The sequence below is a fragment of the Hyposmocoma kahamanoa genome, unplaced genomic scaffold, assembly GCF_003589595.1.
Source record: "Hyposmocoma kahamanoa isolate Upper Pololo Valley unplaced genomic scaffold, ASM358959v1 170, whole genome shotgun sequence".
Lineage (NCBI taxonomy): Eukaryota > Metazoa > Arthropoda > Insecta > Lepidoptera > Cosmopterigidae > Hyposmocoma > Hyposmocoma kahamanoa.
The window spans coordinates 787929-803396 of NW_020653614.1; the positions used below are offsets into that span (position 1 = coordinate 787929).

At 39.8% G+C, this 15468-nt stretch overlaps 1 protein-coding gene across 3 annotated transcripts in view; it reads right to left on the reverse strand.

Annotated features, from left to right (window-relative positions):
- The window catches only part of LOC113225698 (choline/ethanolamine kinase), a 56909-nt gene that overhangs the window by 22464 nt on the left and 18977 nt on the right, over nucleotides 1-15468 (reverse strand). For all 3 annotated transcript variants that reach the window (XR_003310035.1, XM_026458100.1, XM_026458099.1), the window contains exon 3: nucleotides 4170-4320. Coding sequence is in view for 2 of the 3 variants with exons in the window: in XM_026458100.1 (XP_026313885.1) it covers nucleotides 4170-4320 (151 nt within the window). In the remaining variant the exon portion in view is untranslated. The remainder of the gene's footprint in view (nucleotides 1-4169; nucleotides 4321-15468) is intronic.

Here is a 15468-nt window from a genome sequence, read left to right on the forward strand (position 1 = left end):
GCGGTCAGTTCAATACCGTCCCGCACTAAAAAGTTTGGCAATTCGTTTTTATGCCGAACCATCAAATTGTGGAACCAACTCCCGGCGCATGTATTCCCTCCCCTCTATAACATCGGGTCCTTCAAACGTAGTGTGAAGAAGCATTTGGCCAGATCGGCAAAATGATAGTGACGGAGTGAAGATATTTGTGTTTTCCATCCGTTACTCTCATCTCTGGACTGTATTCGCACTTTCCATCAGGCGCGGTGCAGCCATTTTGCCGAGTCACAATAAAAAAAAAATAAAAAAAAACAATCATTGTAATTTTTATGTTATTGAATATTATAAGATTGACCACCATGACATTAAATTATTTTTGTGAAATACTCCACTCGTTTGTTACAATTATGAATACAAAGATCGAACACGTAGAAAAAATCCTTCGACCCGGCTGGATTCAGTTTATTAACCGACTTCAAACAAAAGGCGGAAGTTCTCAATTCGACAGTGTATACTTTTTTATACATATATGTACGCGATAACTCCGGCCGATTTTGGTGAAAAGTGTAGCAAGCCCCCCCCCCCCCCCCCTGTTGAGGGATAAAGTATGGAGCAGTAATGCCAGCACGCCACCATATTATACTGCAGGGCAACCTCAACCACTGCGCCAGGGCTCAGGACCTATTGGTTCAGGCCATACTTTGTTCCCCTGGGCGGGGGATCGGGAGAAGACGGTGGTCATAGTGACGTCGACTGCCGGGAACTCATCCATCTAGTGGTGAAGGAGCGCGGGTCAGGGTTCGTAGCAGCGAGGTGGGGAGAAATCACCCCAATTGGGGGGGTACTTCTCTCCAAAGCGCTCCCTGGCCCAATTTCAGGCGTTCCTGGAGACCCTAGAGAGGGCTAGAGACTCAGAAGTGGTCCCATTTATATTCGACTTATATTTATACTTCTTTTTTCTTTTATTATATTTATACTTCTGACTTTATATTTTATACTTCGACACTTCACGATAATTTAATGTTACGCGAAGATGGTTTTGCGTGATGGAAGATGCGTACTAACTGTAACCTTGAATATGACCGATATATGGCTTTAAAAAAAATTCATAATAATATTAATTTCATAGGTAAGCATTATTACACTTGAAATCGTGACATTGGTTAAACTCTACCGCTCATTCGTAAGGCAGATTTCTCTGAGAAGAATGAGCAAGAAACTCTAGGGGTTTCTCTTTGTAAATAACATTTGTACGCATTCAACATTTACAATATATCCAGGCTTTATGGTTTGCCAAAGATCCACAAAACTAACGTACCATTACGACCAATAGTGAGTCAGATAGACTCACCCACGTTTGAATTGGCAAAATATGTGTCTCGTACACTAACACCTCTAGTAGGCACAACGAACTCCTTTGTGAAGGACTACAGGCATTTCATTGAGATCCTAAACAGTACCACAGTTAACGAGAATGAGACAATGGTTAGTTATGACGTTGAGTCTCTTTTCACAAACGTACCAATAAAGGAGTGCATCGACGTTATCAAAGTGAAACTTCAAGAAAATAACATCCCAATGGAGATTGCTCAACTACTTGAACATTGCTGAAACACGAGCTACTTCCTGTACAATGGTCAATACTGCCTTCAGATTGATGGTGTAGCGATGGGCAGTCCCGTTGCTCCCGTTGTTGCCAACATTTGGATGGAATACTATTAACACGCCGCCATTCTGTCAGCACCATCAACAATAAAATTATGGAAGAGGTATGTTGATGACGTATTTTGCATAATGGAAGGAAAGGAGCAACATATACAAAATTATTTAGCACGTCTTAATAACACCCATAACAAAATGAAGTTCACTTGTGAAATTCAGAAAAATCGCGCGCTTGCATTTTTGGATGTATTAGTCAAGTCCGACAAGACGGTTCACTCGGTCATTCTGTGTACAGAAAACCAACTCACACGGACAAATATTACATGCCACTTCACATCATCACCCAAAACACCTACATTCGGTCGTCAGGGCATTAACCAATAGAGCTTATGATCTTTGTGATGCACACCACCTACCACAGGAACAGGAGCACGTTAAGACGGTTTTGCGACAGAATGGATACATAATAAAAACATTTAAACCAATACACAAAAGGAAGAAGCAAATTGCCGTACAGAGACTACCAGCTTTTCTGCCCTATGTACAAGGGGTGACAGATAAAATAGCCAGGTTTAGATGGAAGTTTTCCATAAAAACTGTTTTCAGCCCCTTAACTAAAATAGGAAAAATGTTACGTTCACCAAAAGACCACCTTCCTTTACAAACACCGGGTGTCTATAAAGTGAACTGCAGTTGTGGGAGCTCGTATATCGGTCAGACTAAACGAACAATTGTCGATCGTATGAAGGAACACATCCGAGCATTAAAAAACAATGATGCACAGAAGTCGGCTATAGCACAAAATCTCACACAGACTGACACTAACCACTGGATCGAGTTGCATAGCCCCCAGGTACTCTCGACAGAACGTCACTACATACCACGGTTGGTACGAGAAGCCATCGAGATCACGAAGTACAAAACATTTAACCGTGATGATGGTTTTAAACTGTCCAGTGCATGGAATCCGGTCCTTAGTGCGTGCAGTACTAAAAACAAAAAACACCTCGAGTTCAGTTTCGCGTGTGGATACAGTGAGTGTGGTTTGTGTGAAAAAAGTGAGTGACAATGGTAACGCCACAACAAATCGCGATGAAGGTAGTCGTCGACAGCGCAAGAGGGTAGACAGATATGTCTGCTCTTAAAGCTGTCATCTGTCGCCGTCCAGTCAACCCGTGGCCATGGAGCGTGCAACCGTTCCGAAATATCGGGAAAATAAAAAGAAGTCATACCGTGGTAAGAAACCTGATACTAGTGATAATCATTTAGTGAATAACCACGAAAGTCTTAAAATCTATACTTACAATATATATAATTAATAAGTAATTTCAGGGTTAGCAAAGTATTTGACATACCTATAGCTTCAACCAATTACAGAAAGAATTCGTTTCTGCTGCGAGCTTGCAACAACATCAATAACCTAGTTAATAAAATAGATATTGATATCTTCAATACCAAAATTGTCACAGCGAGAAAATTACTCAGCGACTTCTTTTTTATTTCTTAGGAAAGTATTTTTTATTTCTTAGGATAGTCTTTTTATAAAGTTATATTGTAAAATTCTATTTCTATTGATTTTTTTATTAGAGTGCTTACTTATTTAAGTTACTTTATTTCTACAAGTGTAAACTTATTTAGCTTACTTCGTTGTTTAATTTAGAAATATAAATGTATATACTTCTAGTTTACCATTAATAAATAAAATAAAAAATAAAAATAAAAAATATATTTTTTTGTTTTGAAACAACAGAGATCGAGACTACCTCCATGAGCTAAATGGGTTACTACCACGGATTTTTATCATACTGTACTGTAACGCTAGTGTAAGAATGTTAATTTCCTTAAACTTATCTCTCAAAGATCTCTTTATTAAACCAACAATGGTACGATTTTACATTGTCACTTTTGTTTTATTCCGGCAAATGTGCAATTAGTCACGTCGTAGGTTCCCAAACTTTTTGGTTCACCGGTAATTTACGCAATATAAAAAAAACCAACGCCCACCACCACAAAAAAAACAGAAAACACGTATTTTTCATATTAACACAAAAAATCACAAGGAAAAATGACCTTACGACTAAATGTCTCTTAGGACATTTAAAATTTCAACTGTCGATATAAGGATAAGAATTTCGTCGATGAATCCAATTTTGAATGTCGTAAGCGACATTTTGTAGTAAGGAACATTTTCCATTACGACAAAATATTCCCTACGACATTTCAAATTTCTATCGACGATATAAGGGTAATAATTTCGTCGTATCGGATTTTGAAATGTCGTAAGGGACATTTTGAACTAAGGGACATTTTCCATTACGACAAAATATTCCTTACGTCATTTCAAATTTCCACCGCCGATATATATGTAGTGTAGTTTATATAGACAATTCAGTTTTTTTTTCAAATGCAACAACAAACAACCCCAACTGCTTTCGAGGCCCCTACCGCCCCTCTCGGACTCTTCTGGGGGGCGGTACGGACCACTTTGGGAAACTATGGTCTACCTGTAACTGTAGCATCAAACTGACCTGTTTGGGCTCATCGCCTACGTTTTCAGACATCTGTCGGGTGAGAGTAGATTGCTCTGTTTCTGAACCGGTTGAAGGCAGCCTGTTCCTGTAGAACTTTGACATATCATCCGGGAGGGCCACGTAGTAGATAAAGTTGGAGAGACCGCCACTGGAAAGAAATTAACACTTGTAAACATTAATCGGTACTGATGAATCTGTTCAAGGAAATATAGTTTTGTAACCGAATGGCATTACTTGTATGCTGAAAACAAAATTTTTTGATCTTAGACAAACAGTGATTAGAGGTTAAATGGCGTCGTACTATACAGGGTGCAAATTTGAGACGGGGCAGCAAGGCCAGTCACCTTAATCGTTGTAGTTACAGGAAAAGGGTTCTAGAACACTATCCATGAATTTTGAAGATATTTTGATTGGCATTCACAGATTTTGAAAAAATGGTACAGTTAGCAAGATAAAAGGCAATTGTTACAAAACTTTTTTTTATGCCATTCGATCTGAATTTCGATTCGATTTGAAATACAAAATACATAATTTTTTTTAAATAAATATGTATGGTAAAAAGTTTTTTTGCGATTTCTGACATTTCGAGTATTCTTACCTTTGTTGGTCCCATAGCGACTATTGATCCTTAACAGAGACCGGATCGAATGGCATAAAAACAAGTTTTGTAAAAATTGCCTTTTATCTTTCTGACTGTACCATTTTTTCAAAAACATTTTTGTGAATGTCAATCAAAATATCTTCAAAATTCATGGAACCTTCATTCTAGAACCGTTTTTTTGTAACTACAACGATTAAGGTGACTGGCCGTGCTGCCCCGTCTCCAATTTACACCCTGTTTAAAGGTGGAATGAACAAATGAACAAGAACCGTCTGCATTCAAAGGAAAATATATTTATTTAATTAATTGTAAGTCTTCGATATGATGTATCATGATATCATATTTATTCCCGATGTTTCTTGTTAATATGATAATTTATGTATTCTTTGTTTTGTCCTAATAAAGTATGTAAAGTAAAAAAAAGTGTAAGTAAAATGTTTATAAAGAGATGTAAAAGGTTTTTAACAAGAACTTTTACATCTCTATATAATAAATTTAGATGTTTTTTTCTTTTTTTTTATATAAAAAATAAGTGCGCATTTGACCGCCATCTCACCTGATGGAAAGTGACGATGAGGTCGAGGATGTAGCATGCACACCTAAATAATGCCTATTCATTCTCGCCTTGAAAAGGTCCAAGTTATAGCGTTCGGGAAACAAGTCTGCAGGCAGGGAATTCCACTCCCTAGCCGCTCGCCACACAAATGTGGAACGTTTCGTGCGAATCCGGGGAATATTCCCAACATAGGGGTGGCACCCCCGCCCACATCTAGTCTCTCGATGATGGAAAGGGGAAGGCGGAATAAAATTATGCAATTCCATCGCACACTCTCCGTGATATATCCTGTAGAATACCGATAAGCTGGCAACTCTACGGCGGTATTCAAGGCTCTGCAGCTTCGCCTCTACTAGTTCCGAGTCACCTATAAGCCTTTTAGCACGCTTGTCTATTGAATCCAAAGGTGGCCAGTTGGTATTTAGCAGAGCCATCCCATAAGTGGCAGCAGTACTCCATACACGACCGGACTTGTGCTTGCAGTACAGCTGAAGCAACTGTCCCGGTGTGAAGTATCGCCTCACCTTGGAAAGGATGTCAAGTTTCCTGGCTGCATTTTTGGCCATGGATTCAATGTAACTGCCGAAGTTCAGATTGGACGATTTCAGACAGGTCCATTCCAAGTAGGTGAAGACGGTCGGCTATCGGTATGGATATATCACGAAAAGTCGGAGTCAGGTGAAAGGCACTCCGTTTAGTGAAGAAAAGATACGCCTGCGTTTTGGTAGCATTAAATTGACAAGATTGGCATCGCCCCAATCGGAGACTGCCTTAAGTGTCAAACTCAAACGACTAACCATGGACTCTCGACAAGACTGGATTCCTTCTCCACTGACCCTTGCATTGGTCAAGTACCTGTCCACAACTGTGCTGTCATCAGCATACCCAAAGGTACCTGGAATCAACATATCGTTTATATGCAGCAGAAAGAGGGTTGCGGACAGTACAGAACCCTGAGGAACTCTATCGCCCTATCTATAATCTATCGCCCTACGTTCGGAAGAGTAGCCTTCTAAGACCACTCGAATCGAACGTTCACTCAAGAAATCTGAAATCCTATTGCAAAGATCAGTGGGAAGCCCATAAGACGGAAGCTTGCTTAAAAGGCTTGCGTGCCAGACCCTGTCAAATGCCTTAGAAATGTCTAAAGACACTGCAATGGCTTCGCCGTGCTCTTCTATAGCCTCGCTCCATAAGTGAGAGGCATACACAAGAAGATCCCGAGTAGATCGCCCTCTTCGGAATCCGTACTGGCGATCACTGAGGAGATCGTTGTCTTCAAGGTACGACAGGAGACGGTTGTTAAGTACACGTTACATAGTCTTGCAGAGTATGGAAGTGACTGAGATAGGTCTATAGTTGACAGGGTCAGCTCTGCTTCCCTTTTTAGGCACTGGTTGCACATTTGCAAGCTTCCACGACCTGGGAACTGCACCAGTCTCAAGCGAGAAAAGATACAGGCGTGTGAGAATAGGAGACAATTCAGGCACAGTTACGCAGGACTATTGCTGGAATTCCATCTGGCCCACCAGCTTTATGCACGTCTAGACTTCGCAGAGTTCTGAGTACCTCTTTTTGGCGAACTGGCGCCATACTGCATCCAGTCTGAGGTAAAGGAGGTGGTAGGTATCCTGCGGCATCCAGACGCGAACTCTCTGCAAAGAGTGAGGCGAAGAGCTTCGCCTTCTCCTCCGCAGTATGGGCCAGCGAGCCGTCTGGCCTCAGCAGAGATGGTAATGAGTGGCTACTAAAATTTTTTTCGACCGCCTTGGCCAGGGACCAAAAGGACTTGCTGCGTGCTGGAAAAGAGGCGAGCTTGGCTGCTATGCGGTGCACATGGTCGAACTTGGCCCTGCGTAACACACTTTTGCTCTTCTTGGCGGCTTTATTAAAGGCTTTCTTCAGATTCCGAGTATTCGGAGCTTTGCGTAGTCGAGCATCTGCCCAAGCTTGGTACGCAGACTGTTTTTGTGCTTCAGGACGACTACAGTCAGCGTTAAACCATGGACAAGCTTGGGGTCCATTGGGTGCATCGAAGTATGGTATATAATACTCCTTGCCCAATCGCAAGGCCTCAACTACAGCATCAGCACAGCTTGACGAATCTCCTGAAGTAAAGCAAGCCTGCCAGGGATGTGAAGCAAAAAATTTCCGCATTTCGTTCCAGTCTGCTAACCTGTATCGCCACACCCGTCTCGTACCACTGGGGCCGTGATCGGGTGGGGAATATACGGATACAGCTTTCACCAGACAGTGGTCGGATGTACCGAATGGTGCATCCACAACCACCAAGTATCGGTCTGGACCAGTTGTTGGCAGTAGGTCCGAGCAATTGCCCGTATGAGACTCAACATCTGGGATCCTTGTGGCGCCACTGACAAGCTGGGAAAGGCTTAATAATAACGCAAGTTTTCGCGTCTCTCTCCCCCAGCATGATCGGTCATCTGGTATGGGAACAACCATTCTTGATGGTGTGCTTTAAAGTCCCCCAGAATGACTAGTTGCGCCGCTGGATACTTTGGATTGCTTCCGATGCCGTAGACTCCCCGGAACTCATGTCCAAGATTTCTCTTAGATCCCCTACAAAGTCCTTTAGGTTTAATTCACTTTTGTGCGTACCAACGGCCTCTTCGAATTTTCGGCGGAATGCGTATCTCTTACGTGCGAGTAATAGCTTCAATGTCCAACCAGGTTGACATTGACCTTTTTAACACTGGTGTGGCAACGGTGAAGCGTCTTATTAGTAGTTTGTTTTTTAAGTGTTGCGAAAACGTATATATATAGTATAGTTAGTAGTTATATAGTTATAATTCAATGCTCATTTACTTAATGTGTGTCTACCGGTGAGGATCTATAATAGGCTCTCCATAATTATTTCAGTTTTTACTCTATAAGAGAGCCGTTGGTCTTCCAATAAATTAAAATAAAAAAATAAAATAACCGTGTTCCGGTTTTGAAGGGTAAGAGTGCTGGTGAAATTACAGGCCACAGTTGGACGGTCAGTTCAATACCGTCCCGCACTAAAAAGTTTGGCAATTCGTTTTTATGCCGAACCATCAAATTGTGGAACCAACTCCCGGCGCATGTATTCCCTCCCCTCTATAACATCGGGTCCTTCAAACGTAGTGTGAAGAAGCATTTGGCCAGACCGGCAAAATGATAGTGACGGAGTGAAGATATTTGTGTTTTCCATCCGTTACTCTCATCTCTGGACTGTATTCGCACTTTCCATCAGGCGCGGTGCAGTCATTTTGCCGAGTCACAATAAAAAAAAAAAAAAAAAAAAAGGCACATGGGACTTGTCTCAGAGGGACGGGCGCAATGGCAGCGCCTCTCAAATTTTTGCGATTTCAAAGTTCTGAGTGGCAATACAACTGTTATGGACAGGCGTGTAGCTTACCATAAGGTGTACGACTTGTCCGTCCTGTCACTTGATATTATAATAAAAAGGAAAAAAATGTAGCAATTATCATCAAAAAGGTAAATTCTGTTACATGTGTAACTTTACATGATTATTATCTAAGGCTAACAATTACTCTAATGTAGAACAATTCTTTATTATTAATATTAAAGAACTCGACTTGCTAGTAATTATTATTTATAACAATATACAGTCAGTTATCAAGTACATACACAGCAAATGCATGTCATCATAAACACATTGGTTGCTTATCAAACGCAAAACAAACTTACTCTTCTTATCAGTCTTGTTGTTTTCCAATGCCCCATATAAGTACTTCATTGCACCGAAGATAATAACTGGTTTTGTTGTGTTATTAAACTTGCTTGCTTTTATATTTTGTGTGTGATAGATCAGTTTTTAAGTGATTTGAAATTATATGAAACTTTTTATTTCGACGCTGGAAAGGTAAAACGTGTTAGATGTTTTGAAAACGTCGGCAGAACACGTTAACGTCGTATTAAATATGGCAGAGTTTGGCAAATTTGGGAATATTCAGCAAGTTCTTTATTATTTTTGGGAAAACACTGAAAACTTGTTGTTTTCTGCTACTGCGTACGCGTAATAAAAAATGAAGAAAAAACGGACGATTTACAAATCACACAATTTTTTCGGACAAATCTTTGATTTGTTCGAAAAAAAAAATATAGGTACGCAATTTAAGTGGGAAAAACCAGTCTAATATTTTTAATAGTACAATAAATGTATCGGGAAATTTTCAATGTAAAGTAACCGATTGTCACAGTTTTTGTTTGGCATTGACATAAATCGGTTTTATTGCGTATGGTATAAATAAATAATTTTGGAATTTTAAATCTCATCATTGTCATTACAAAGAATGTTTGTGTAATGACGCCTTTCGCATATGATGAAGGAAAACTAGACCATCTTCGATCATCATCCCCATTATAAGTCCAACTCATGGGCACGGGCCTTTCAAGTGAGGGTTAACACCACAATCCACCAACCTGGCGCAATACTGGTTTTTGGATTTCACACGTTTTCTGAGGGTTGTGAACCCTTTTTCGACGTGCAGGCATCATCTATCATGATGTTTTCCTTCACCGAAAAGCTCATGTAATTAACTTTTTATTGAATTGATATTCAATTATTTTTTATGTGAAATTACTCCACTAGTTTGTTATAATTATTAATACAAAGATCGAACACTCAGAAAAAATTCCTCCCATCCCGCCGGATTCGAACCAACGTCTTCTAGCATACCGTGCCAGACACTATACGAACTAAGCTTAGTTTCACATAAAAATAATTGAATATCAATTCAATAAAAATTTAAATACAATGAACAGCGACATCTCTAGCCGGGGTTGGTAGCTGTAAAGGTATCTGACTGGGTGACGCAATATCATAGATTACTCATAGATGGCGCTGCGGCTAAAAAAGTCGTTGAAAAAAACCAAATACAAAGGATACGACGCAGGCACATAGAAAGATTCGTGAGGACCGCTGGTTCGTTCCGTCCTTAGTTGATGTAAGTTTCAAATTCAATTTCGCACATATATTTCGAAAAACTCGGAGATGCGTTCCCGGATTGGAAACCACGGCCTCTGCTTAGAGACGGTTGGTCACAAAAAAAATCAAGGTAGCATATATCATCATGTTCAATGAAATCTACATATTTTTTTTACAATATCAAGTGACGGAACGAGCAAGTCGTGCGCCTAATGGCAAGCTACACGCCTGTCCATAACAGTTGCAATGCCACTCAGATCTTTAAATCGCAAAGATCTGAGGGGCACTGCCACTGCGCCCAAAACTCTGAGACATACGTTGACAAGTCCCATGTACCTGTAATATCACCAGCACCCTGAACCCTTCAAAACCGGAACACAGTTATGCTGATATTACTGCTTGGCGGCAGAAATATGTAAGGTGGTAGTACTTCTATATATAATATAGATTTCATTGAACATATATATTATATGTCGAAGAAAATTCACAATAATTTTAGAAAACGTGTAAAGTCTCTATCTTGCGTTGGACCAGCATGGGGAACAATAACCCAATCCATCTGCATAGAGGAAACCCGTACTTAGTATCGGGACGTATTGATTAGAATGATGTTCGAATGAAATTAGGGTAAAAAGTTTTTCGAAACACGACACGTCTACTTATGCAATCACTTTGTAAACCACGTTAAAATACGACTGCAGGAAAAAGATCTCCCCACTCTACGATAAGTGGTATTACGTAGTCTTCATAATTACTAAGTGTAACGTTTGAATTTGGAATGTCCTTGAGACGGTAATTCGTTTCTATAACCGTTAGACATCCTAACGTTTGAATTTGAAATGTTCTTAAAACTCTCGCCTTGAACAGTTCTTTGACTGTGTTTTAATTTAGAAAGTCATTATGACACGAGTTCGTGTCTACAACCGTTACATGATTGAATTCACAATTTTCTTAAACCATTAATATAGGCTTCTATAACTGTTAAATGAGACAACACTAGAGCTATTAGAAGATGACATTGTCTAATCTATAAATCACGACGACACAATTTTCCTCATATGACAGCACGTTTTCCTCAAGTTAGTTCTTGTTTATGGTTATAAATATACATCTACTGCCGTATATGATTATTTTGCCTTCATTGAACAAGACGTACGATATTAGCATTCATTGTATACCTAACTTTTTTATTTAAAAAAAAAAACCGACCTCAAAAGTTCGTGGATTACATCTATTTGCCAAGTTTTATTGGAACCGCTTACCGGAAAGTGTGCCCAACGGGATCCATCGCCTGCTTTGACACACCTAGAGGAGGAATATTGACGAATATATGTATAGGCATCCTGTTCCCAACAAAAATCATTGAAATCGGTTCACAAATGCTGGACTTACCGCGTAACATACATACATACATACATATTTTATATTACAGCAATTTACGTATAAGGTTCGTAATAGCAAGTCTTTTTGCCTGTTTCGTGTGGGGATTGCCTAGTATACAATTTATAGCACCTACGGATGTTCAGTTGATCTGTCTCTGTCAACGCCGCCCTTTATTGCTAGTGTCGGACACATTCCAGTAACAAGTGAGCCTTAGGCAGATGTATTCTAGTAAACACTCACCACGTTTTTTTTTAATGTTGTGAAAAAACGTAGGACCGGCACAGGGAATAGAGGACTTTACACAGACACTCTTTCGCGCGTGGTACAGGAGTCGTGAGCAATTGAGCGCGCGTGTAAAGATGTTAGAAGGAAAATGGTAAGACTGCGCAATTGCAGTCATCATTCAGTTCGCGCGCAGTCGTGCGTTCTAAGGTTGCCTTTTAGACGGACGGTCTTCTGTCTTAATGAAAACGAACGTGAGCAAAGGCGCGAGACGTGCGCACGCGCCCGCGCTCGATTTGTCGTCGTCCATATAAATACACGGAATTACACCCGCCGCCGCGTTACCGACGGTTACCATGCTGTCACGCAGATTTGTATGGCCTACATTTATCTCGTGAGTTTGGGTGTAATTTATGGTCATCGAGTATATAATCAGAAATAGAGACGAAATGTCATTTAATTTATTTGAACTATTCTGCAATCAAATTGCGCTCCGATTGGCCAGCCCGATTTCGAAACAATTGACGGGTGTCATCAATTGTTTCACTTCAAATGGACCAGTTTAACTTAAGCTTTGCTATAATGGACGACAATTGAAAAAATACATATTTCATTACCGATGAAATGTGATTCAGTTTCTTTTAAATTAGATGATTTGCTGTTTTTCCCACACCACCGAATGGAACCAGCCTCTATTGTTAGAGATTTTTATCTTTATTACAATAAATACAGAATATTTTTGGAATATACGGAGACGTACACACAGGTCAGTCGTTGGCGCTGTACTATTTCAGCTTTCTAATTTGTGATTTCAGCGCAAACGAGAGTTGATATTTAAAATTGATTGATTGATTTCCCTGATGAGTTGCCAGGGTTGGATGGCCGCTATTTCCTCTCTATTTCTGGTTATATACTTGATGTGTGTCCATGGCACCCGCGATACAGGGTTTCCCTAGAGCTGAGCTACGAGTGTGTGCTAAATTATTATTATAGATTGCGCGTGCACGCTTTCCTGTACGAACGCGCGCAATAGAGTGAGTAAAGGGGCTATTCGAACCTGGCTACCGCCGCTTATTTCTTTACTTTATTTATAATTTTAATATGCTTACTTGTTATCTCTACTTGTCATGCCTTACTCCAAAACGAGTAAACTTAAACGGGTTCGTGCCAAGGACGATCGTGTTTATTTACATTTTTTGCTTCTTATGTATTTCTTATATAGTACTGTATTGATTACACGAGTAGGTTTTTATGACGAAGGTTCTTAAGCCCAGAATTAGGTTTTCGTGACTGTTAGTTACACAATGGAAACGAAAATATGTTTTGAAATTAAAATCGCACATATTTGTTCTTCAAACAAACAAACGTTTAAATAACAATATCGAATTAAAATTAAAAAGCTCGCCATACAAAATAGTGTACTACAATAACAATAATTTTAAAAAACCGACTTCAGAAGTTTATTTGAATTACATCTATTTTAGTACCTAGTCTCAGGGTGACGGGCGCAGTGGCAATGCCACTAAGATCTTTACCTAAATAAGAGCCATCCACCACCAACTCATCAGGTAAATGGCCCTTATGTCACTTTTAAATATCGTTTGCGCTGAAAGCTGAAATAGACCAGCGCCAACAAGTGACCTGTGTGTACGGCTTCGCATATTCCAAAAATATTCTGTATTTATTATAATAAAGATAATATATCTAACTATGGGGGCTGTTCCATTCGATGGTGTGGGAAAAACAGCAAAACATTTAATTACAAAACAAACAGAATCTCATTTCACCGGTAATGAAATATGTAATTTTTCAATTATCGTCCATTAAAGCAAAGCTCCAGTTAAACTGGCCGATTTGAAGTGAAACAATTGACGACACCCGTCAATTGTTTCCAATTCGGGCCGATCAATCGGAGCGCCGCAATGATTTGGCAGAATAATTTTCAAACAAATTAAGAGGGAGCAGAGGAAAAATTCCTAATCTTCGATTTGATTTTAGAGGGGTATATCCACTTTAAAGTTAAAAATAAAATATTGTATGAGTAACTACACGATATATTCAAGCATAGACATTAATCAGAAACATAAAACAATAAAGTTTCCTCCAACCGTTAGTCCTGCGGAGCGGGACGGAAAGTGAGCGTGTCTAGAGCTCCGGTACCTATTTGGAAAATAGGGAGGGTGCTGTAATTGCAGGCCTTACAGAGAACCGGATGAAGTACGTGTAAATGTGCTGATCCGGGGTTAGGATCTGACTTAGATGGTCCCTGTGCGAGCTTGCTCGTACAGGTCATAGCGCCCTTCCCGCATAATTAAGAGGTTGATAGAGAGGGACACTATAAACAAAACTTATGTAGGAATGATATGGGACTGCCTATCTCTGGTTGTAAACCTTCTTCGATTTGTAGGACCACGATGTTTAAAAGCTCTTGATAAATTCCAAACATGCTAAATATTCTGCTTTGCAGCCGATGTACGGATTCGTACCAGTCGCGCTCGAGACGGCGGCGCGGGGCCCTGGGGTTCGGAAGCTCGGGACTTTTTTAAAGAGTCGGGTCGCCGACTCAAGAGACAGGGGCTGCGATCACCGCTCTGGTTGGTGGTTGGTTCAGCAAGTCTACCGTACATTAACTAATACGCGGCTAAGTGACAAATGGTCAAATATCCATTGTAAATAGCAAAAGTACATTACAAAACTCTTTTTTTAAATACAATTAAAATTACTTAACCTGTTCGACTTATCGGAAGTTACTCTAACAATGCGTAGCTGAAACATCATTAAAGAAATTTATTTTCCCGATATTTCCCGAAATATCGGGAAAATAAAAAGAAGACATACCGTGGTAAGAAACCTGAAATTAGTGATAAATAACCACGAAAGCCTTAAAATATAAATATCATTAAACAATTTCAATATTCTAAAACTGGGATATGGTTTTTCATATCTCAAAAAAAAAAAAAATTTTTTTTGTCACTTGGCGGGCGGCAAAAGTGTCCATTGCCGTCCAGCGACGCAATGCTGGCCAGTATAATGGGAACTTTTGAGTCATGACGACGATACGGGGCGGGATTTTTTTAGGTTAGATTAGGTTTTTAAGTTAAAAATCTCTTGCAAATCCGTTTTTTTTTTGTATTTTAGTACCTACTGACGAAGCAAAATGCTGATCTTTAACTAGAAATATTAATTTCACATTAAATTTCCCACATAAATTCCAAGAAACTCAGAAGTGCGAGGAAGGATTCCAACCCCCGACCTCTTGTTAAGAGGCGAAAGGACAAACCGTAAGGCTACCACGGCTTTTGGTCCTATCGGAACCTCCTCATTCAAAATACAAACCGTTGGACCAGTGAGTTCGTCAAATGATGGCCAAACTTTTAGCGAAAGTAGATGCCAGTATTTTGGACACCAACTAAATTTAAGAAACAAACCATATTTCATCACGCATCGAGACGACCTTGTGTAACTTTGCTATATTTAGAAAAGTTGGCCTGTACATCGTTTTGAAATATTTTTCTCAATCCTGAAGAATGTACGTGCGATAAATCTGCAGACAGCAGCAGCAGTAGATCTCACTGTGAAAGTACTCTATAATCATACCTAC